This window comes from Cheilinus undulatus, linkage group 9 (genome assembly GCF_018320785.1).
Source record: "Cheilinus undulatus linkage group 9, ASM1832078v1, whole genome shotgun sequence".
Lineage (NCBI taxonomy): Eukaryota > Metazoa > Chordata > Actinopteri > Labriformes > Labridae > Cheilinus > Cheilinus undulatus.
The window spans coordinates 41,530,991-41,556,664 of record NC_054873.1 but is presented as its reverse complement, the minus strand read 5'-3'; the positions used below and the strand labels follow the sequence as shown (position 1 = coordinate 41,556,664).

At 39.2% G+C, this 25,674-nt stretch overlaps 1 protein-coding gene across 1 annotated transcript; it reads right to left on the bottom strand.

The window, feature by feature from the left end:
• Positions 1 to 1,657: 1,657 nt before the first annotated feature.
• On the bottom strand, positions 1,658 to 25,286 carry calb2a (calbindin 2a). The gene is made up of 11 exons (XM_041796094.1): positions 25,087 to 25,286; positions 20,743 to 20,819; positions 20,572 to 20,661; positions 17,774 to 17,854; positions 14,686 to 14,742; positions 11,803 to 11,880; positions 8,957 to 9,012; positions 8,786 to 8,825; positions 8,592 to 8,645; positions 4,620 to 4,691; positions 1,658 to 2,332 (listed from the first exon to the last, which is right to left on the bottom strand). The coding sequence occupies exons 1-11, from the start codon at positions 25,178 to 25,180 to the stop codon at positions 2,216 to 2,218; spliced, it is 816 nt and encodes a 271-aa protein (XP_041652028.1). The 5' UTR covers positions 25,181 to 25,286; the 3' UTR covers positions 1,658 to 2,215.
• Positions 25,287 to 25,674: the final 388 nt, after the last annotated feature.

Genomic DNA, 25,674 nt, shown 5'->3' with positions numbered 1-25,674 from the left:
TAACAAACACTCTTAAACACTTTTAACCTTGTTTATTTCTAAAATGTTACGATGCCTGGCTCCTAATAAACATTATCCTTTGCAGTTTGTGGCAGCATAATTCAAAGTCTCAATAGTCTTACAAGTCTTGAGGCAATGTGCTACTTAAGAGAAGGATAAAATATGCCTACTATAGCTGTAATATCAGTTTTTACGCCACAAATCACATTTGCATTTATTTCATAACACTTTACCACAGAGTAATACTATATTTTATGGATCTAGCATTTTTAGGTAGATCTTCTTTGGTATAATTTGGGTTTCTTTAGGGGTTGGCGCTCAGTAGGAAGGCCAGGGGATGTTTTTTGGACTATCAGATTCTTTTTTTAAGCTACTTTAAGCACTCTGGGCAACCCATTTGCACTCTAATCACCCATCGTAGGGCCTGATTCCACTACTGTTATGCATCGTTTTTCATGCAAAACAAATGTAGTCAGTTGTTTTCAATCCTCAGTATCCTCAAGTGCCGCCAACATTGCTGCTTCATTTCAATGCACCCTCAGCACTCTCTGTTGAAAAAGTTATGGACAACCTTAAAAACAGCAATCAGTTGTCACTGTTATTTCTCCCTCATTGAACAATCAAAATCAAGAAGAGGAAGGACCTATGATATCAGTTTTGGTAGTCATCTTGGTGATTTTTCTTTGAACATCAAGTGCAAAAACCTATCTGAAAATGATCCTATGAATATCACAAAGAAACGAGACAAAGAAGTCAACTTTCATAACTTTGCAACATTAAGAGGCACTCTGAAACTGAGTTTGTGGGTGCCGCAGGGCTAAATGTGCTGCTCATGGACAAATTATTGAAATGACTTTGATGTGTAATTCATATTTAATAAAGGTGGGAATTCTAGCTCTTTTAGTGATCTTGGTAGTATGGCTCAGTGTTGCATGAAGAGCTGGCTCCTTCAGCTCCACAAAAGCTCCTTGTTTTGTAACATTTTGGCTTCATTAAATTGAATCTGCAGTGTTTTAAAATGATTAATATGTATGTACCCAAATTGAGCTTAGATTTTTTTAAGTCGCTGAAAATCTCATTATTATTTTCTTAAATATGGCATCCACCTGGACCGTCCTGCAGACTGGTTGAAAGCTGCTCCCTGGTTGAGTTGCATGACAACCCTGGTACACAACGTTAGTCATACCATAAGGTACCTCTCCTAGGTGTAGTATGTCTGTGGTAGAGCAGTGTGAAGAAAAGATCCCCTCTTTATCCTGTCTATCAAATAACAACTACAAAAAAACAAACAAATGGGAATTGGCTCTCAGATGGGAGAGAACTATCTCTTTAAACTAGCTGGTTCAACACTACATCATGATTGGATGCACCTTTCTCTATGCCTTGGTGTACCAGGCCCTATGTAATTGTCCATCTTTGCCTTAAAGCTACCTATGGGCACAAGGAAGTCATGAAGGCATTGCTGTTTCTAAAGTCATCATTAACACTGGCATGTTCCACAGTAAAATCATGTCCATACAATGTCAAAGCAGATTTTATCTTAAGACATTTTATTAATATTTTCAATTGACAGAATCAGCCAAAAACAAACCTTAAAAATGAAAATGATCTTTTGGAAATGGAACAGGAGAGTTTCAGGTCAATTAAAGGTGGAAAAATCAGTAACAGTTCCATCACATACTATAAATTAATCAGTTCAAACACAGTCTTCTGCATGTTTCTTGACTATATATTGTATCTAATGCAAAGTTGATAGAGCAAGGGAACAAAGGGTCAATGAAGCCGGGTAGAGGTACAGGGGTTATAAACAGGTTCAAAGGTCATTTCTGTGGAATAATGTTTTTTTTTTTAGGATATACAAGTCAGGCACAGCATGGGCGGCATAGACAGGGATGAGGTCAGAAACGGTTAACGACATGGGAAAAGTTTTCAAGAAGAAAAGATAGAGGACTCACAGGTCATGTTGGGGGTTGAAGGGTCAAATATCAGAAAATAAGGGTTTAAGGACAAAGAGCTGTTGCGTGCTGACAGTGCACTTATCTTTCATTCTGGAGTTGTAACTTTAACAGGGGGCGGGTAAATGATACGGGGCGGGGGGTGTCTGGCTCATGCACCTGGTATATGTTGCCAGGCAGCTGGAAGTGGGTGTGGTCTCGGGAGGGCAAAGCAGGGCAGGCAGAGAAAATTATGATATACAACAAGAGAGGAGGAAAAGTCACAGAATTGGCTCCCTGCAGAGGACAATTTCAAGCTCGCCACGGTACAGCTTCCCTCCATCAGACAGGCTCATGATGCTCTGCTTGTAGCCTGTCAGGCTCTTCAGGTCCACCTCCTGGTAGACAGAAAGGGAGGTACAAGAAGGTCAGTGAAGTTCGCTATGCATAATTCAATAGATAACGTCCTTGAAAGTCAAGACTTTTACAAAAACTCTCTTTTACACAGGATTTTGGATTTTTTACCATAATCTCATCAGGGAGAGGATTTAGTAGAAAGCCCTGAAACATCAACAACAGATTTTTGGCTGAACTTCAATCTGATTTTTTTTGGGAGGTTTAACCATTTTTTACACTTTGAGGGCCTTTAAACTAATTTGGAGTAGACGTCAGGATGGCATCACTGCAGTTCTGCATGCACAGTGGTGGCTGACAGACTGGGGAAGCAAATGGAGAGAAATACAGTGAAGTAGATCGAGCCCTGGTACAAGAGAAAGGGTCTAATTATGCCATTAAAATAGGGATGCAATATAACACCTGAGTACAGTTGTCAAAGACATCACTAGAAGCAAAACACAGGTGTTTATGGTTGGGTTGGCCAGTGGTTCTAAACTGGTCTAACTTCAGGACATTCCACCACCTTCCCAACAAGATATTATGACCCAAAAACCACGTTATTGCTGTTCATCATCACACATTGCTGATAAACAGCTGCATCACAAAACTTCCACCATCTCGTTCATACAATGGATCTCCGTGTTGATCTTCTCCATTTATTTATACAGTTAACAGTCCTTGTTTACACGTGTGCATAATAAAATTTCAATGAACTCCCACCCCCTGTGGCTACAGATTGAGTATATGAGAAAACACAACTGTTGTGTTTTCTATAATCATAATGCTGAAAATATTTTTACATTTATGCGCCTACTTTGTAGCCATTTCACAAGTGAACACAGTGCATGGAGGGAAATTCATCATACCCCTTGGTTTCAAGTGTGGTCCTGGAAAATCTTAGTTTTAAGGGCTATGTAGTCCTAGTCCTCGATTCAAAAGAGAATTGGGACACCCCTTCACCTGACATGAACACACAAAACCAACGGGTAGGGCTAAGATAAGGGCTAAGGGAGGGGTGCACAGATAGCCTAGCGGTCTAAGGCGAGACCCATGTACACAAGCGGCCCGGTTTTGAATCTGGCCTGTGGCCCTTCACCGCGTGTCTCTCCCCACTCTCTCTCCTGTTTCCAAATCTATCCAATGTCCTCCTCTATAGAATAAAGGCATGAAAAGCCCAAAAATAAATCTTTAACAAAAAAGACACATTTTAGCTTCAAGCTAATATACTGATGTAAATATACATCCATATACCCTAATGGCACAGTAAAGAAATATCATGGATTTTCAATGTCCAACAGTCACAACATTTTAGTCTCATTTTAATTCCTGCGATGCAACTAAATTTATTTCTCACTAAAGTTTTTATACACCAAAGAGTTTTTAGCTAGCCTTAGTCTAGTCTCCCTCATGGATAAAAGGTAGTCGACTAACTTTTTTAGTCATATATTCAGTCATATAGAAAAGAAATACAATTTTTACTTTGACATTTTTGAACCTGTACAATGTCCACTACCACGGCATGGCTGTCAGTTGAATTTTTAAAATGTATTCTTGTTAGTTTGTTATTTGACTAAAGCAAATCATCACTGAACACAGGAAAGGAAGGTAAAATAAAATATAATGATATATGTCCATTTGGGATTTCCATACATCAGAGATCAGTGGTTCTCAAATACTGTGGTGAGGCCTTAAAAGTCTAGGTGTGGCCTGGAAATTTAAACATTATTGCAAGACCACTGTGTAACAGCTTAAGTTACTATAAAATGTTTTAAAGAAGCTATTTTGTGTGGATTTGGTGGGCAGTGAGATTTTGACTTGATCTTAGGTCAACTTTGGGCAAAAAATGGAAGTGAAAAGTGAAAACCGCCATTGAAGACTGCCATATCTTTTTTTCAGACAACCCACTAAAAACAGCTCTCTGACCCACTCTAGGGTCTTAACTCATCAACTGAAAACTACTGGTGTATACTATATGTAAGTATTGTCAGAACTTTCAGTGATTTTCATTATTCCTTCTTACATTTAACAATTAATTAAAGCAGAAAATCCAGAGCCATAACCAAGCGTATAGCTTCAAACATTTCTCTTTGAAATAAGTTTTTAGGTATTTTTTCTTTCCGTTTGAGGTCTGTTTACTGACAGCGTGCTGAGGAAGTAAAAAGCTGAGAGGGGCAGAATTATTGACAGAAATATGCCTCACTTAAGGTGGCCTAAATGCTCCATTAGGTAAGTAACCAGGGCACGATATGTACAAAAATACATAACCTTGTAAACAAGCTCCTATCTTACCATCTTGTTTTTCTGGTAAAGGTCTCGTAGCAGCGCGTCCAACTCGTGCTCATCGATGTAGCCATTGCCATCCTAAAAAACGTTTACAGAAACACAAAACAGAAAGTTTGGTTATCTCCATTCTTCACTAGAACACAAATTTAGGAAAGAAAAGATCATTTTATTCAACTGGAAACAGAAAGAAAACTGACAAACACGCAGTAATTACACTGCTGTCATTTAGACAATTGGCTCAGGAAGATTCTTCCACATTTTTATTTTCTGTTCTAAAAGTCCTGCTTCCCTTTCTAAACACTTTGTGCCCGCTATGTTTAGACCCTAAGCTTTCTGGTTTTTGTTCTGCTCTGCTGCACAACTTCATTCAATAATTAATGGCGGCCATCATGAATGTACCAGCAAAATGGCCATTCATGACTGATGGTTTGACAAAACATTCACCATTTAGTCGAAGCTGTAGAGTCAATACAAAGCCACTCTGCTAATTACTTACAGTATGTCTCACAATGGTGTTTAAAAGTTGATGGTCAAAAATGAGTCCAAATTGTTGGAAATTTTCCCTCAACGAAACTACAATCTGCTAATGGCTCAATCTCAAGATGAATTCAGAGCTTAGTGGCTTGGCAGTTTTACTATTATCCATATTTTCATTGGTAGCTGCTGTGTGATGTTCACAAAGTTGAAATTATCTCAGATCTTAAGAATGAAGTCTGAGTTTTATTCTATTTTTAGTCCTACAGCTGAAAAGGCACTCTGCAGAGATATGGGACAGCAGAGCAACATCAGGCACTGGAAGCTGCGTGCCATCTTACATTTCAGACATTTTCAAGGCTTTGCACAGTTTGAGGCTGCAGCACCTTAAGTCATGTTAGTATTCAGCTGACCGGCCACACTTTGCCATGCTCAAGATCTCTCAGCACCCGCGACAGCAGCCGCCTGTGTTTGACCTCAGGGGACGAGCTCATAACAAAAATGTTGAATTTCATTTAACACATAAATGGTCGTGGCAAACTGTCAAGAGCCCACAACAATGTGACTACAGTGCCGACTATGATTGAACAAGGAGCATTTTTTTCTCCAAGTAAGATCAAGTCCAACCTTTCACATCAAAATGCAAACCACGATGCTGCATTTTCAAAATGGCTGTTTTCATTTTCAATCGCCATCACTTTCTAATTCAAACAGAAAAAGAAACATGCCCCTTTTTATTCCAGCATCAACTAATTTCAGAATCCATGGTTGATTTTCTTGCATATTTGAAAGTTTTAAATGTGTACACTCACTTACTCAAAACACGCAACAAATGCTTAAAAACAAATGTGTCATGTGGATGCTGAATCACCGTTTCTAAAGCAGCTTGAAAGTGCAGTGGAGAAGATAATGTGAGAATTCCAGGGAAAATAAAGAACTAATTAGAAATGAGTTGTATAAATATTGAGCGAATTAGCTGAGCTAACAGTGCCATGACAAGCTTAGCTTTTATTTCCCAATCCCATAAAGTCAGCCTCCTCTGAAGATTTCATTAAGCTTGTAAGGCAGTTCAGAGGATGACCAGCAGGGATCTCTCTCCTCTGTAACCTTGCTCTGTTCCCCCCTTGTCTTCAATCACGTTGCTCCCTGTAGTCACTCCCTGCCAATCTGTTTCTAATGTGGAAAATGTGGCCATTAACGGAACCACAGCTCATCTATCCTGAGCTGTTTACAAAGGGACAGGTGTGCCAAGCCTTACTCATTTCCCTAGGTAGTTGGGGAGTGCCCTGGATACAAAACAAGAAATTTGTATATTCATGATTTAAAGGAAGGGGGAACTCACGCAATGCTGAGTCATCCAGACTTTACCCGAGAGTCTAGACTGTTTTTTCAAGCTTTGTTGTAATTTATTTATATTTTACCATGTCTATGCACACCACACTCTTTCTCAAAACGTCTTCCCTTTTCTGCACTAACTTAACTTTGGATACAAGAAAATATCAGAGTGGTTTATTGTGTTCTGCTGAGTTTAGCCTCTATTTCACAAACCTCAGCCAAAATCAGTTTATCTACTAATGACTTTATCTACTAACAAACATAAATATGTCACCCAAGATGGAAAGAATGGTGCATTTGGCATGCTGAGAAGATATTGTTTCCAACATAACACTGTGCCTAATTGGGACTGCAGTTTATATCGACAAAATCATGTTTTATCCGCCTTATTCTTGGCCCCCATGATGCCTTGTTGACTCTGGTTGTGATTTCTGGTGTCTTCTGTCACTAAATGAGTAACCAGCATTTTCCAGTCATAATCCTGACTATCTGAGTGATTTTTTTTAGAGATTTAAAAATATGTGAACATCATCTGTTAAATCTTGAACAAGATAATGTGATTATGCCTCTGCTTGCGACCATCTATAGATGACAGGACATTGTCATAGACTGTAGAAGGAAATGCACAAAGTCTATGTGACGTCAGCCGTTTGATAACATACATGGCAGCCTCCATATTAAAATCAGTCTCAACTGAACTTTGGGTCACAAGACAAGAGCCTGCCCACTGAGCTTGATTTCCTGTCAGCTAAGCTAGCACTAAAGCTGGCCATCTGGAAATAGGGTCTGCCTGTAAAGCTATCAGTCAATAAAATGAGACGCGCCAATCAGTGCACAGTGAGGTTTTCCTAAATATAATCTAAACAATTGTGGTACAAAAAAATTAGCCCCAGTTAGAGGACATGAAGACATTAGCTAATGAGACACGTTTTGTTTTTTGAACCAGGCTGTAAAACAGTTTATTTCTATTGTAAAAAAAATACTTTTATAACATGTTTTGTGCACGGGACGTCCAGTTTTCTTGCAGCCATCCTCAAGTGGACACTGGCCATACTGCAATTTTTTGCACTTCTGCATTAGCTTCATTTTCAGGACCGAGGTTTTCAGCTTGGACAGTATGAAGAAATGGCCTCAGACAACACACATAGCTAGGGTCAGTACTGTGTGGTGTTAAAAGACGACCTTATATATTTCAAAGCAGACATAGAGCCCAGTCAGAGCCGTAACATCTCAAATCAGCACATCTGGCTTTTAGTGCTGTTTGCTGGTGGTTAACAATTAATAGTACTATGAAGTACATGCACAGTTTGCACAAAACCTCTCCCTCTCTGCTCCCTGCTATCTATTTAAAGACAAGCTTAACCTAAATATTGGCAAGGATGTTTAGAAAAGCATAGTCTGGGGCGCATAGATGGTCAAGTGGTTTAAGGTGCGCGTCATATACGGCACAAAAATAAATCTTAAAGAAAAAAAGAAAACATTGTAGCTTCTAAATGCTCTGAATTTCTCCATCTTTAGTATGTGTTTTCACTAATATCTATGATTCATGTGGGTCAGGTCACTAAATCTGGCATTATGAATTAATTTAAGAAGAATTTAATCACTAATACAGACAGAGAACAGCGTGTATTAAACATCACTGCTCAAGCCACAGATTCAGCTTCATCTGATTCTTTGAACCAGCGCAAAAATGACTGAAATGACTTGAAATAATTTAATGTTTCTTCATTGTTGAATGACTGAAACTGATTCTGGGAATGGAGAAAGTGCAAAGAAAGTCATTGTAGATTTCTGAGGGATGTATTCACAGAGAGCAGACTGTTGACACCGAAAAGCTCCAAAAACTCTCTGCCCCTTCTCCTCCTTATTCTTTGAGTTATCCTACCTTCAAACACCATCACTATAGCCACCATATTTACAGAGGACTTTATACCTACTGAAAAGCGTGGTATAAAGTTTAAGTTAGTGTTTAAGCCTATTTTTGATCTTGGTGCAACACTCTAAATGTAAGTAAAGCTCATTAGAAATTATGGTCATTGGTTATGTTTGCAGGTAAGCATGGTGCAACCCAGAGCTAAACTTGCCAGATAAATGTGGCTTAGAATAATTTGTTTTAATATAAAATTTTGATTGTAAATTAGACCGACCTTGAGCAAAAAAGTCTCCTACCTTGTCATAGAATGTGAAGATGTCATTGAACTGCTCAGCGTCCAACTTGACACCCTGCAAAACCAGCAGTTGCACTTTTATTACCAGGCTTCGAAGTTTGAAACAAAACTCAGAGAAGTTTAACACATCACAAGTATTAAGTAGAGCATTAGTTGCAGCCATTTTGTTTGTATAATCTCTCTTTAGCTACCTACCTGGAATTTAAGTAAGAAATTCTCCTGAACAGGAAGGAGCCTGTGGGAGAAAAGGACTTCATTAGCGGACACAATAGCTGTTAAATTATTCAAATCCATCGAAAGCACATCAGCTGCCAGTGTGCTCCAACATTTATCCAGTGAACAGAAGCAAGTAAAATTGCACATTACCTTGCCATCTCCGACAGGCCCAACTTCCCATCTCCATTCAGATCAAACATCCTGAGCTACAAAGAGGAAGCAAAACAGAGATAGGAAGGGACAGAGGAGAGAGGCTGAAAGGAAAGTTTTTTATAGATATACACTGTCAAGATGAAGGCAGATGCAGTACCATGAATTTCATGACTGAGAAGCAGAACGGACAACCACCAAGTTTCTACCTTTACATCAAATGCAAAACTTTTTCATAGCTGTGGATGTTAAGCAGAGGGCCACTAAAGGGGCTGTTCATAAAAACAGATTTTTCCATTTCAGCCAATGTCATTTAAGGTGAATTCTGACAAAATAAAACAAAAAAGCTCTCAAAGGTAAAGGATTATACATTAATTCTTTATTTATTTTTAAATTATTTTTAATAAGGCAAGTGTTGTTCACAGTGTCAATAAAAATGGACAGGGTATGAAATCCTTTCATTAAAATGTGCTACATTGTGATTTTTTTCAATTTAGCATTGTTTATTTATTGTGTGTAATGACAGTTTAGCTAAAGAGCCACAATTCAATCACTAAGCCACACAATTTGTCATTCACTGCCACTACATTAGACAGTTTAAAAACTCTATTATTATCTATCATTTCACTGTTATAATTGTTTTTTTTCCCATAGGGTATCTATACATATATTTTCATGGCTGTATGCTTATAAGATTACGTTATTACATAATTTTAATACTTTTAATATATTTTATTGAATTCTTTGTGTTTAGGTCTGTTATGGCAACAGGATTTGTTATCATTCATGCCAATAAAGCACCTTGAGCTTAAATTTGTGCAAGAGCAACCAGTGTTATGCCTGAATGCAAAAATGAACACCCTGATATTCTTGTTGAACATTGAACTCAATGGTTTAGATTTCAAGACATGAAGGAAACCAGAGTGTACTTCACTCTGGTTCCGACGCTTGCATTGCACTTGGTGATGTATGGCTTGGATGCAGCTGCTCGGCCATGGAAACCCATTCCATGAAGCTCTCTACGCACTGTTCTTGAGCTAATCTGAAGGCCACATGAAGTTTGGAGGTCTGTAGCGATTGATTCTGCAGAAAGTTGGCGACCTCTGTGCACTATGCGCCTCAGCATCTGCTGACCCCGCTCCGTGATTTTACCTGGCCTACCACTTTGTGGCTGAGTTGCTGTCGTTCCCAATCGCTTCCACTTTGGTATAATACCACTGACAGTTGACTGTGGAATATTTAGGAGCAAGGAAATTTCACGACTGGACTTGTTGCACAGGTGGCTTCCTATCACAGTACCATGCTTGAGCTCCTGAGAGTGACCCATTCTTTCACAAATGTTTGTAGAAACAGTCTGCATGCCTAGGTGCTTGATTTTATACACCTGAGGCCATGGAATTGATTGGAACACCTGGTTTCAATTATTTGGATAGGTGAGTGAATACTTTTGGCAATATAGTGTATTTCACATCCATTTGATCAACAGCCCATACCTGATGTTTGGGAATGACTGAGCTTTTGAAAACAAACAAACAAACTGTCACATTCATTACAGGCCAATCAGCGTGACAAACATAACGTCCTGGGCGTGTGCCATCCCAGGAGTACACTGCATAATGCAAGCTCAACAGGCAACTGCTGTTCACTATCAGTGGAGCCACTTTGTGAATTAAATTCTTGCAGGAAAGATCCATCTGATGACTGACATTGAATCCGGTCAGCTTTGCAAGGTTAGCCATTTGTTTTCTGTTTCAATAATAAAAAAAAGTCAGATTAGAAGTGATGTTAACTCATGTGTGATCCCCATGCCATTCTCTGTCTCCCTCTTCAGCTTTTTACTTGACATACAGTTGATTTTCCTCAGTATCTCAAGTAGCCACATTTTTGTAATGTCAGTGTAATGTCTGTCTCACTGATTTGCATTAATTATATTTAGGTAAGCTGACAGAGACATGCATTTTAGTCATAATTTAGTATGTCATGATGCTATACTTTATAAGGTATTGTGCATCAGTTTTAGGTAAGTAGGGCACTGAGGATTCATCATGATGCTAGGTGTGCCACAGCAGCATCTCTTTTGGCCGGCCCTTTTTAACTCTGGTAATAAGCCTGGAGACCGCCAGTGGTTTATGGGCCCTTGGGACATCCATAGCACCACCAGGTAGCTTGTGGCAACCCTACCTGGATGGTACTCCAGGCTGTACTTACTTGCCACATTCACCACTTACTAACTGTACCCTTAAAGTGTGGTCTTTGTTATTTTTCCTACAGATTATTTCCCACATGCCCCTGGTAAAATGCAAAATTCCAGAGCATGACCGGGCTTGTGTCAATCCTTATTTCTGGTTCCCTGAGGGAACTTAAAAATGTCATACATTGTTAAGTAATTGCTTACTAGCTGCGCCTGAATGATCATGGCGCCATTGTTGATGTTGTAGATCATGATCTATTTCTCTAATGTGCAAGAAAGTGAGTGAAAGTGTATCTATATGAGCATGTTAAAGAAAAGCTTGAGAAAACAAGGCCAGGTCAGTGCTCCAAGGCAAAGGTAGAAGCAGATGTAAACACATCTGAGCAGTAAACACACAACCTGCAGCATATAAGGGGATGTATCGTCGCTAGTTGTGTGTTTATGGTGTTGCTTGCAGCCACAACACAGTATACATGTGTTTCTGAAGAAGCCATTGATGAATCAGAGTCTAATTTTTCTAAATACATACTGTTGGTGGTATATTACCCTTTCAATCAATTGGGAAATTTCTGGGTACAACAAACTTTAGACTGATTGTCTTTCTTTGAATAATCTGGGTATTTTAAATGTCTAAATAAACATGACGGCATCTTACTATGGTCTGTGTGTACTCCTGGAGCTTCTGGTCATCGTAGTGTCTGTTAGCCTTCTGGAGCAGGTCTGACAGAAAGCCCTGAGGATGGAGACACACATAGAAAAAGTGAAATAACAAAGAACATGCAGAAGAAAAAATGCTATTTCTGAAAAAAGTTAGTTTAGAGTTTAAGGATTAGATCGGGGTTATACTTCCTTTGCCTCTTCTTCTTCTTCTGCTCCTTTCAATTTAACAATAAAGAATTTAAATTGAATAGGAAGAGCAGTAAAATTAAATGTCTGACTCTCCAATTGATAACTGACAGCCGTGATGATTTTATCGAGGTTTTTTGAATGTCATTTATATGTGGAGTCCAAATGTGCAAAGAAACTACAGCCATCAGGGCATTCAAAGAACATTTTCCTTAGGATTATGATGCAGTAAAAGCCTCAGAAACTAAAGGAAGACACTCAAGAACTGATATCTTCAATCTATTCTTCTATCGGTTAAATGGTACTTCAGAGAATTAAATTTCTGTTTGCATACAGTCATTATTCAAGACCCACAGCAGTTTTACAACCAGGCACAGGGCTCTACAGGGCCTCATTATACATTAAGTATAAGGAATATGTCTAAAATTACTTCCAATGGTCGAGATGTGTATTTCAAATGCAAACATAGGGCCAGGAGTGAATTACATTTTCTCAAAATGGATTTTAATTATCCAAAAAGTCCCTGAAGAGGAGCCCTGACCACACCAGTAAGGTCCAAGCTCTGCAAAAAGTCCTGAAATGTCTTCATATCATGCAGGTAGATCCCTGCAGGCTGTGAAACATGAATGGGTGGAGTACTATGTGGTGAAATGGCTTGCATTAATTAAAAATGAATGATTTTTTTCCCATTTTTATTAGTTCCACCTGGCCTGTTGACATGTTGGGTTAAGATGCTCTTCTCTGAGGTGATGAGACGGTCTATGGATATTTGGATATCTTCAGATTCAGGTATGTCCTCAGCTAAACAAGGCATCTTATTGGCCTTTGCCTGGGGCCTCTGCTCACATCAGTCACCTGTGATCTCATCTGCATTCTGCAAACACTGTCACAAGACCACAGCTGAGTTTTCATCTGAATGTAGGCAGCTGGGAGAGATGTGATCCCATAACAACACAAGAAGTTTATCTTTACATGAAATGTAATCACTGACCCCATAAATGTTCATTCACCTGTGTGGAGCATGTTCCTTTAGGCTGTACAGTTTGATTTCCATGATGTACTGAAGTGAGTAATATATGAGCAATCTAGAAAACGTTCAACTTGGCAACCTCACCTGAACTAAATACTCATCATTTTCCTGTGAATATCCACTGAAAGTGATTTCTTTGGATTACGTCTTGGCCTCCATCATATGTAAGATGGGTTTTTCACACTTGTAGGAAAACCAAGCTCCATCTGCCTATTTCAGATCTACAATCAGCACTGTAACAACTAAAAGAACACCACGTCTGTCTGACATATGTTAAAGCATCATACAAACAGGTCTTTTTAGGTAAAGAGTTACTTTTAAAAGTAAGATTTCCCAACACTGGTGCCAAATAACTCCTCAGAAATGTTGCCATATCAGTGAACATTTTCTACAGTCTATCACTCTCTTAGCCTTTAGGCTAAATATGAAGCCAACAACAAGAATTAGTTACCATGGTTACCACTGTAGTTATCAAGACAGCTGCATGTGCCAGTGTGTTTAAATCCTACCTGTTGAGATACATGATATTATTACTCTACAAATAAAGAATAATAGTTATAAAAAATGAGTTGCTTTTCTGATGAGAAGAAAGATCAAAAGACATTTTTTGCAATGACAGCAGGTCAGAAAACAGATTTGATCTGGGATCTTGTCATAATGTTTTCTGGGGTTTTTTTGGAAATGTTTAATTCAAACATTTATAAAAAGGTTAAAAAAAATGCTAAAGACTGCAATTCAACAGAGAGCTCATTTAAGCTCATTTAATCCCACACCCTCTATGTAAATTAGAATAGATTATTACAACGCTTCCATATTGAAAAAGATATGAAAATATGAAAATCATATTATCCAATAATTTTTGATTAAAATATTTTACTATATATTGATAAACTTTGTATCACAACTAGGTATTAAATATTCTCTAAATTCATTTCTCAGTCAAGCTATATTTTCTAAAGCATCCCAGTATAAAAATAGAGTTCTTATAAATTAATCTGAAAAAATCACTTGTTGTGTTTTTCTTTTTAAAATATACATCTATCAAATTTCTTTTCTTCTTTTATCAAATAAGAACAATGTTTATTTTTCTAACCATGCTAATGATTTTCTGGCTCTACTTCTGCATGCTGAGTACAATCTTAGTAACCTATTCTCCAGACAGATTTAGACTCAGTAGTATTGTATGATTGAGTAAATACAAACAGAATTCCAGCATTTTGGTCTCTTTCTTAGCTTTCTTTTTATTGTTGTAAGCAAAATGACTACAGGAGCACACAAGTGAGGACATTTTGCCTGTGCTTTTACAATTCAAATAAAATACATGGGTGGATACAAACTAAAAGAGAAGTATGTCTATTACAGTAGTTTGAATAGATGTAAATAGATGAAAATGATCACAGGAACAGAAAGAGACCATGGTGTGAGTTGCCGCTTAAGTGACTTTGTTCAGCTTATTGGGGTTTAGGATAGCTGTTCTGAGACTGATCACATGAATGGAGAAAAAAAGAAAGAACAAAAGACAACAAAAAATAAAATAAGTTTGACAAAGTAAACAGATGAATAAAATGTATTTGTAGTAGTTGTAATCAAAATATTTGAAATATAGAAACCCTGTCATTCATCAGTTTGCCACATGTTTAAAATCATGAATGAACAACTTACCTTCAGTTCATTTGCTTCAATGTAGCCACTGCGATCTGTGTCATACCGCCTCCATGCCTGAGAGATAAACAAGACAAAAGAGATGTTGGATTGAAAGCAGCACAGATGCAGAAAGCACACAGACACTGAGTGATTTACATTTCTCCCCCCTACATTAATCCTCCCTGATCGAACCCCAGTCTGAGTTTTAACTGTGCCAGGAGTTTGATTTTTCTCTCGTGCTGAGCAGAAATCGTTCTAGAGGGGGCGACCACAAAAGCCTGGGCCATCAGTGTGTAATCACACAGTTTTCAATACAATCCCTTTCACTCGTACACAGAGCGAAGGGCAACCAGAGAGAAATGAGGAAGGGAGAGAAAGTCATTTTAATGAATGTTTTAATCTAGCAGCTGTCCCTGTCCAAAGAAGGGCTCCTTATCAAAGATGGATGGTCTTCCCCCTTCTCCTTCTCCTTTCCTCTGTTCCTCCTCCTCTCCTCTGGGCTCTGCAGAGAGGAGCTACAGTGGTGTTATCCATTATATATGACTCTGAAAATAGAAGGTTCTGCTTCCTCATTCTAACCCTTTAAGAACCTCTACACCCACTTCATCCTCCCTGCACCCTTCAACAAAGACTGATTAATCCTCCTCCCTAGCTTTATGTTCTCAAACTGCGGTTCTAAACTTCCCATCGACATTTCATTTACGTCCTCGGTGTTCCTGCTCCGTCTCGTTTGCCCTTTGTCTCCTTCTCCTTCCCCTCCCTCTCTCTCTGTCAGCCTCCTCCTCTCATTTCATTACTCCTTCTCAATATGACACAGGAGACAAGGACAGGCTCTTCCCCACATGTAATTGCTTTCTAATTGGCTCCATTCTTTCATTGTGACAGATCTAACATGAAATCTGCCATTTTCTTATCTTCTGGAGATATTTTGTGGAATAAATGATTTCCTTTTCCTGGTACCTTTCAGCGCATGTCTGGCTCTACTGAAGGCTTTTTGTTAGTCAGAAAATCATTCATTATTCATAACTCACAGCAACGCTAAACTTGTTTACCCTTTATGGAAATATGTATTTACACTCCGTTCCTTCATTATACAACTTAGCTGTTCTATGGTATCCCAAGCAGAATTCTTATTCTGTCATGCCTCTGCAATGGTGGAGAAATTACTGTTTGTCAGTTTTCCATCTGTATGTATGCCCTTATATACATCTGTCACTATTTCAAGGATACTTTAAGGTATTTTCTCAGACTTTGCACAGATGTCTGCTCTGACTCAAGGATGAACTGATTAGAGTTTGGTGGTCACAGGTCAAAGGTAAAGGTCAACTTGCCTCATGTTCATCCCTTGCTTGTGAACACAACAGTCGAAGACTTAAGCATCGAGGGATTTTAAACAAACTTTGCACAAGCGCCTACTCTGACTCAAGGATGCTGGGGATCCAGAGTCAGTCACACACATATTTCTTGACCGAACTATCTTCAGCTGAGCTATCAGTCAAGTTCCTGACATAATATATTCAAAATTACCACAGATTTTCATGCTTATTATCCAGCTTCTCATATAACTTGACCTAGCAATGTTAAGTTAAGGCCGTGGTTGTGCAGAAACCTGCACGTATTTTTCAACCTGAGGTAAAGACTTTAAATATAAAGTAAAAATGTTTGTTTACCACTAAGTCTGTATTAAAATGTGCATGTTTGCTGCAGACATACAGCTATCCACTACTTCCTTCTCTACAAAGACCAACATATGCCTTATTTGAATGCATTCCTCAGGGACCATTGGCAGCCTAAAAGACTCACACAACCCCATTACTGAACATGTTCCACCAAAGGGAAGGGCGTACAAAAATAAGCATACAGGGCAACAAAAATGCAAATACCGTTTGGGTTCATTATAACAAACTTCACATAACACTGTGACAAATAACACTTTCTAAAGGGATTAGCCAAACTGCTGTGTTTTTAAAGGGAATTTCTTCTTTCTTTCCTCTCTTGTCAGATATCAGTTTGTACAGCTAGTGTTAAAGTCAGTGTTTATGAACTTTTTTACAATGGGCCACACATGGAAAAATCTAGGGATGACTGGCCACTTTTATATCCTTAAAGTTAGTAAAACCATCTCTTTAGATTAAGAATAAGATTAAGAATATGCTTAAAGAAGAAAGCCTACAATAATGGCTGATGGGACTAATAGCCAGCCATTGGGGGGGCAGTCAGGTTTGACAGGGGCCCTGGTCAGCCCCAGCTACCACTGGATCTGCTCCTGGTCAGAGTGAGAACAACCCTCAAGCTGACCGCTCATCTCCACATTCAGAAGCAAAAACAAGAGCAAGCTGCAAAGAGCTGGCAGACTTTATAGAAGTGTTGGTGCTTGAAGAGGATTAGTGTGATATGCTTTGTGAATCGGATCTTGAGACAGAGCAGCAAATTAGTGTGATTTGTGCAGCTATTTTCTGCCATGATCCTTCTGTCTGAACTTGTTGGGGCATTAGGCATTGAGACATCGTTATTATTTTGGTTGTCGGTGTGTTTACCATTGATGTTCTCATCTTACAAAAGCACATCCAAAAATGTTGCCAACATATTTGTTTGCAGAATAAACAAAGCAGCAAATACTGATAAGAACAATACTGTCAAACACAGTCTTCATGCTCTAATGTGGGCAGTGTTTTTATTTTTAGAAATTGCTGTGGGCCAATTAAAAGTTTGGACATCTCTGCTGTAGAGGTCTGGATTTGTGATCCAGGTAAATCTCAGCAGCAGGAACAAACAAATGAGAATGCAGTGAGTCTGTGATTTTCCTTGCAGACTACACAGCCACATTTTACGCATTATAAAAATCTCCAGCCATAAACAGGGCTAAAACAGCTGCTTGGCATAAATAAGCACTGACTTTTATGCTTCACTGGCTGTTCTTAAGCGATGGCTGGTTATCTAAGTTGCCTGCACTCATCGCGATAATAAGGAACAAGGAGGTTTTGTGCAAAATGTGATGCAAAGGACTGACCGAATGACAGCCGTCTGTCAAGATAAATAAGACACTCCACACTGAAATAAATACAGCAGCCCATTCACACACACACATCCAGAAGCACGCTCTTACCGCCATAAACTCAGCACTGGAGCTGACATACTGTCTGAAGCAGAGCAGGAAGTTCTCTTCGGTAGGGAGAATCTGGGCCAGCTAGAGAGAAATGACAGCAAAATGGGAGTGGTGAGTACATAAGATGGTGGTGTTGATATGACTGGAGAGAAGAGGTGGAGACCAGGGAGGTTTTTGTCTCCAAAGCCTCAAATGGGAAACTCAGACATAAATAATAGAGAGCTATAACCTCTGAGGCCCAGCTGTGCTCCAGAATTATTTCTAAAAATGATGTTTTTTCGTCTGACTTCTTTTGAAGCTTTCCATCCTCACAGAGGATTATTGATACTCCAGCAGCTTTCTCTCTTGTTTCAAATTACACTTTGAAAATGGTCACATTGAGATACGGTATTCAAACTGACACTTTGTGGGGTACTGTAATAAAGCCTGTATTTATGCATCGATCAGAGTATTGACCAGATGTTTGAAACTTCTCCCGTGCTGTTTTCCTCTGGTGCTTTATATAATCTAAGCCTTTCTCACTCTACAACTTTCTCTCCCCCTCTATGAAGCAGACAACTCAACGCTTTGATGAGGCTATTTTTGGATATGAGGCACGTTTCACTGAAATCATTTCATACATTAAAAGCACAAAAAACAACTTCTTTGTTTCATGGCATTGATCCAAGAAGAACAGCTCTGTTGAATATCGTAACATAAAACCGACCAGGCTTAGTCTCAGAAATAGTAGGTGATAGTTTAGCACGTTGGTTTCCAACCTGGGGTCCAGGCCCCCCTTGAGACGAAAAAGACATTAGGGGAAATAACGGCTTGACCTGCTTTGGGGACGTTTGATACCACATACCTTTGTATTATTCACCGTATGTGTGGCGTCAAGTTTGGCATGCAGCACAAACTGAATTCATGGGTTGATTGTGATCAGAGGTCAGGTGAAGGTCAGGTGTTCAACCCCCAGGAGCCCTTGGGCATGCATATGAATGGGATTAGTTCATAATGATGGTCACTTTAAAGAGCAGCCTCTGCCATCAAACGAATAGGTGTGACCTGAAGTGTAAAAAGCACGACTATAAAGCACTATGTGAGCTCAAGCCCATTTACCATCAATAACACGTATCTGTGAGTAGTTCTGGGTGGACAGAATTTAAAGTACAAGAGCTCACTTTTTATTCTCAATGCTGCACAAGGAATTACAGCCGATTCTGTCTGAAGACAGAGGTTGCCAGCCTGCCAAAAAGTGTGGTAAACAAAAAATAAATAACCATAGTGTAATCAGACCAACAAATCATGTCACATAGTAGCTGAGAAGGAAACAATATAATGCTGTCATGCCAATATCAGTGGAGCCAGTTGGTACATGAAAATCTTTCCAAGGAACATAAGGAGCACAAAAAACATCTTTTTCACTGAGAAATGTTTTCAGTGTAGTTCTTTGATTTTCTTTTAAAACAGAAATGTTGTCTAAAAAAAGCTGTTATAGCTGCACGTAACTGCACATTGATAACAAACCTGTAGTTGCTTTAACCAAATCACACCTCCTTCTGACTGGTGAAATTAATCTGGTCATTCTCGGACCAGGAACTATGTTCTAGTTTGAAGCTTTGTAAGATCCACCTGACAGACATGGAATCTGGCTAATCCAACTGTTTTGTAAGGTAATCAGAAATATGACCAAGAGAATGATTTTCACTATGGTGTAAATGGAATACCAGCAGTCAGGTTAGTATGTCAGTATGTGGTTTCAGTCACAGCCAATATTAGATTTGCACAAACTAACTTCTATAATGATAACATATTTATTAGATAGTAATCACTAAGGTCTTTTGGCAAGTGTGTGCATTGAAACCCTACTTTTTGGATTTTATTCATAAAATTAATTTGCACCAGCAGCTCTGCTTTTCCATGACAAACATACACACTAAATCCCTTTTTATGCTGAGAGACACGATTAATTTCAATATGTGTTACCTATGAAGCTAGAGCCAGAAGGTTTGTTAAGCTTAAAATATAGCAGAGAAGAAAGGTTCATGTAGTCAAGTTCACAAATTATAAATATAATCATATTGCAGCATAACTTAAAGTTTTGCTTTTTTTTAACTTTCAGAACCCAAAATTGTTGCAAAAATGTCCCATGTCTTATTACCTCTTCACAAATGCATTGTTTTAAACTTTAACTAGCAATTTCCACTGTATCTACATTTATGTCTCACTGAATAACCTGCTCTGGTTTCATCTTTGTTGCATGGATATCAAAATCAGGCCTTAACAGTCTTAGAGAATAATCTAGTTGATTGCAATTTGATATGTGATTACTCCTTAACTCTCTTTTACTCCCAAACAAGTGATGAAAAATTCTTTAAAAATATCTAATTCTGAGGGTTTAGACTAGTATTGCAAATTGGATATAATTGTTGCACTGAAGGGGTTTTATCATTTCCATATTTAATAAGAAAACAGTACAAAAATGAAGGTAGGATTTTTTATAGACTATTCAAAAAAAATGGGTCTTGAATGATTGCCTATGTCATGTATAGCATCTCTTCTGCAAAAAAAGGTTAAAACTGGTATTTAGACACAAATTTCAGGTCAAAGAAATATTGCACTTTCTGAGATTTGAAAATTGCAGCAGGCCATGTTGCTATTTAATCTAATTTTTTAAATAAATTCCGGCCCCTTATCAAAATGATATCATTTTTCAACAGAAAATCTCCCACAATGTAAGAGAAAACAAAGTTGAAGAGGCTAAATGCATTTTTAACTAATTTTGACGAATAACAAAACATTACACTCCATTATCTTACCTCTGACATCTCAATCCTTCCATCTTTGTTCTTGTCGAACTTCTGCATGAACTCCTTCATGTTTTCTCTGAATGTGGGTTTTGTAGGGTCCTAGAAAACATTTATATTCAGTAAAAGTCAAACCTGAGTGTTCAGTGTCTTTTAGATCATCTCCTCTGCTCTTGAACTCACCACCCCAGCTCCTCTCCGGGCCATCTCCAACTCCCTGAAGAAGTTCTCCAGCTCCTTCCCCTCGATGTAGCCATTACCTGGAAGACAGACAGATCATGATAATTAGTTATCATAATGCAGACTAAAGGGCTACTGCTGACTTGCATGAGGAGAGATGTGGTCAGAGTGTCACGGTGTCAAACAGATCCAGTCATTGCTCAGTTTTGCCCTGATATTGATTCGAACATGAGCCTTTTGCCAGTAACCCTCTTCCTTCCCCTCTGGCTCAATAGATTAGGCTATTGACTGACATCATGCAAACTGATCACTCCAAAAAGACTGCCTGTTCACGGGGTAGTATACAAGGAGAAGCTATTAATGGAAACCTGCACTTCTAGGATATGAAAGGTGATGATCCACAGGCAGCTTTTTTTTGTTCAACAGGGATCAATACAGCCTTCAGAAGACAGTGTGGTATATAGGATAAATCCATAAGGGTAACGGGTTAATGATACACTTTCTACCTCTATATTTTGATTTAGGATGATAGTTTAGACTTTTCAAAGGAATTATATTTTGTTGTGATGAACTGAAGCTGTCGGCTCTCCTCAGAGAATGTCTTAACCTCGTTTTACTTTGTGCTTCCAGTCACTGCGACAGCCAAGTGTTGCTTTTGTGCCCTCCTTGAGTTGATTTCAATCACATTTTGCATTCCTTGTTGACAAATTTAGCATGAGGACAATGAGGTTGACTCCCTTCTTATCTTATTTTATCCCTACACCTGGTGTTCTGTTGCCCTGACAGTATCTATTCCGAGGACAAATGTATGCTCGCCTCACCCAGGTACTGTGTGAACCCTTGCCAGTATTCTATCAACAAGCACACTGAATGGCTGGACAGATGGTTCCAAAAGATGTGACTAGCTACTTCAATAAAACCCTCGAAGGCAGAGCTGGCTCATTAAACAGTAACAAAGATAATCATGCCATCCAGTTTCTCTCCTCCACCTCAAACTCACTCTCTCTCTCTGGCATCTCCTTCGAACTCTCACTCCCCATCCAGCTAACATCTCGGCGTCTTTGTTCTACGCGGAGAAAATTTTTGAGCATGTGTGTGGGCATGCATGTGTTCCTTAGTGATGTTATCAAAACTCATGAATAGGAGCTCTGCTGTTTCAATAAGTGGGACGCTTAAATGGCTGGCTTCTATCGAGCCTCCCTCCTGTGGGTCTCATTGACATTTAGCACTCTGGAAAGAAATGGCCTGCTTGATAATTCAATAGATTAAGATGTGATTAAGTGCAAGAAGAATGGCATAAAATGACAACCAAAATAGATTTATGAATACATTATGTATGAGCAATGACAAACATTCAATGCGACAACAAATCTTTACATCCTACTACATGTGCAAAAGTGAGCATCTGTTTGTTCTGTGCTTATTCAGCTGTACCATAAGGACTTTCTGCTCCAAAATGCCTTTAGGATATAACAATATGCTTAATTGACTCTGTTTTCTTTGCTTTATAGCTGCAGTCAAATGACACAGTGTCCATTTACTGTTAACAGTCCTATATCCAGTCTTAAGTAGGCTTATACTGCTTATCACTGGCGCTGTATCAGCATTCAGCAGATTCAGAATAAGGCTGACTTCAAGAACATTTAGTTTTAATGTCGAATAACTTCTTTTATATACCATAATGAGAGCTACCACCGGCTTGCTTTCATATTCTCCTGCACATGCACTTAAAGCATGCACCAAGATAAAAGGTGCACATAACCACTTTTGGTCTAAATGCATGCTCTTTGGGATACTGCGTCACTACAGTCCCGAGAGATGTGGGTAAGATGTTTTCCTTTTCTCCAAGCTGTGGTTCTAAAATTCAACTCCAACACAGGAAAACTCTCCGCTGTGCCACCTAAGTGCATATTTAAATCCTATATACAGTGCATTTGCCTTTCAAACCAGAGTGCAACCCTGCCTATTCAAATATTTTGTGTTGAGATCACAGCTGACTCAATTCAGGAGGTGGATATTACTTCGTAGTCTGAATTTCCATATCCAGGTTAATAAAAATAATTGACAGTGCTATAATTAGCAAAAGACACTGCAGTTGCTTTGAAGTGATAACATTGACAAAGCCTGACAGAGACAGCAGAGAAGGATGAGAGGGACACAAAGCGCTGGAGCTGCGAGAAGGCGCGATCCAGATGAGACTTGATCCTAGGCCAACAGGGGAATATGTGGTTTCAACAGTGCTGGGTGCATCGCCTCTTGTGTATTTTTATCTGCAACTCAGAGATGTTTACTCAATCTGAGCAAACAAATTAGCTCTCCTTTTCATTCTGCAGAGCCAGAAGACACTCCCAGTAATGAGAGGAGAAATCAGGCACTCTGGCTGGATCTGTTGATGCTTGTTGGTTGTATTTGATTTGCAAAGTGGCTCGTTGCAAATCACAGTATGTAAAATACCTCTACTGCATAACACCTGGGTGATGGGGCCGTAATAATACGCTCTAACCAGATGAAAAGAGTGGAAACAATCACAGATATGACAACTCATATGGAGGAGCTCAGCTGCAGAGCCCCTCCACCACACCCATCTCAACATGCCACCTTGATTTCCCTGCGGAGAAGCTTTCAGCATGTGTACAGGCGTCAAAAACAGATCGCCCTAACAATGAATCCCCAGGAAATTGTGCGTGCACATTTAATAGGTGCAACACATAGCCCTGTCAGCAGGTGTATTTTAAATGTCTCAAGCCAGTTGATTAAACAAGCATGACTCGGACTTTTAAATACAGACTGCCTGCAGCCTGGAAACTAAACGGCCGCAGTGTGAGTCACAAAGTTGCAAAGGAAAATAAAAAAAAGTAGCTCTACTTTTGAGATTGACCACTGTGGACTTTTGAGTCTCTCCAGTGCTCTTGAAAATGTCTTCATCAGCATTTCTATCAGGTCACAGAATGTCATTAATCCACAGAGGAGTCTGCAGACCTTTAAGTGAAATGAAAGTATGAACATTTCCATAATTAGACTTAGGAGGCTTTTCTGATGGCGTAGACACGGCTCGTGGATTTGTTAACCCGCTGTAACACGCGCAAAAACCCTCACATGGGGATATTTGAGAAAGACAGGTCACAGATCAAGATTGAGATGTCGAAGAAGTGTGTGACTGATTTTGTGCATTTCTTAGACTGTGTGTCTGTGAGAGCGGGGAGGGAGGATGGGCTCTTTGAATAAGTAATGCAGTCTTATGCTGACAGGCATCACATTAATACAACACAAGTCCATTTTTACAATGCTTTTCCCACTACGAGAAACACTTAACAGAGTATTGATGGAGCTAAAAAAAAAGGTCTTTGAGTGGAAATGGAAATCAATACAAGGAGCATCAGTTAGAGACAATTACTCAACATCCAACCAGTCAGTGATAGTGGGTTACTTTAGCCCACTGAAAGCACTAATGAAGTGATGGATTGATTGCAAAATAACACTGTTTGAATCCTACTCCTTCATCACGGTAAAGTCATTCGTTTACCATCAGAGGGTGTGTTTCTGCATAAAGAAGCGTCATTGACAGAGGAATAAAAAAAGTGCATCTACTCTCCTTTCACATGCATGTAGAGTTCTTGCATTTACAACAGTCCAATAAATCATTACATTTTCTCTTTTCAGCAAAAAATCTGAGCTATTTGATGAAACTTGATCAGCCTGTGCATCTAAACCAAACTTAATATCCAACTGAATCAATCAGATTTAATCACTGGAATACAAGAACACCATGTGATAACACTGGGAGTGGTCAGCAGGTAAAATCGATGAGAAAAGTTAAAAGCAGTGCAGGAATATGGTATGAAATTCACTTACAATGTAACTTTTCCTTTAATCAGCTTGGGAAGTGAAATCTATTATTGGTAGTTCTACCAGAGTCCTTTTATTTCTTCTGATCATATATTTTAACAAATTTGTTTGTTATTTCTGCTCAGTGTCACGTTTTTAATTCTCTTAGAGTTGCCCATCTATAATTTTTTAACCTTGTCAAGCACTTTTACGCATGAATGATGCTCTATGAGTAAAGATGTCTTGCCTTATAATAACAGATCACTTGGCCTATGACATTATTTTCGTTCCTGGTCATCTTGATTTTCTTCCTGACCTGATTTATTAAAAAAATAAATAAAATGAATGAACTTTTGCGCCCATATTGCCTTTCATTTTTGGAGCGTGATAACGGTTTTGCTCCTTTACAAGAGGATACTTTCCAACCACTTTCAATGCATTTTCCCCTGCAGCTGTAGAAAACATCCCAGCAATCAGCTGCATTTAACAAGACTGATATAATGATGCAGGAAAGTGCCTTACCGTCGGTGTCGAAATGTTTCCAAATGTCGAGGAACTGAGACGCGGTGACCTCGGCCAGGTGCAGGTGAGGAGGCTGCTGTGCCTTGTTTGCCATGATGATGCTCTCGGAGGATGCTGCAGCAGATCAGACGTCAGAAAAAAGATCCGCTCGTAACTTTTCTGTGTCTCTTCTTCAAGTACACCCCACACTGTGGCCCCGGTGCGCCGCCCGCCGCTTTTTAACCCCGGCGCAGGAGCCGCAGCACCGCCGCATCACCGCTGGAGGCGCACTGGCACCAACTACTTCCATCTGAGTCAGCGTCCCTGTCTCTCTGGGAGTGTGTGTGCGCTTCCGAGCTTGGTGTGTGATGGAGAGTGTGGAGGACTGCAGTGGACGTACAGATGTGTGTGAAAGAGAAAGAGAAGTATTGTAGGGATGCAGATATGGAGCAGACTGTAATGATGCTCTATTATCATGCTTTACACTAGCTGGTGTGCTTGATCCAATGCACCTGTGTGCACGAGCTGCAACTCTGCTTGTGTTGGGGTTGGGCAAAAGATCGAGTTCTTTATATATATATTTAGATAGATAACTTTTCAAAGGACATA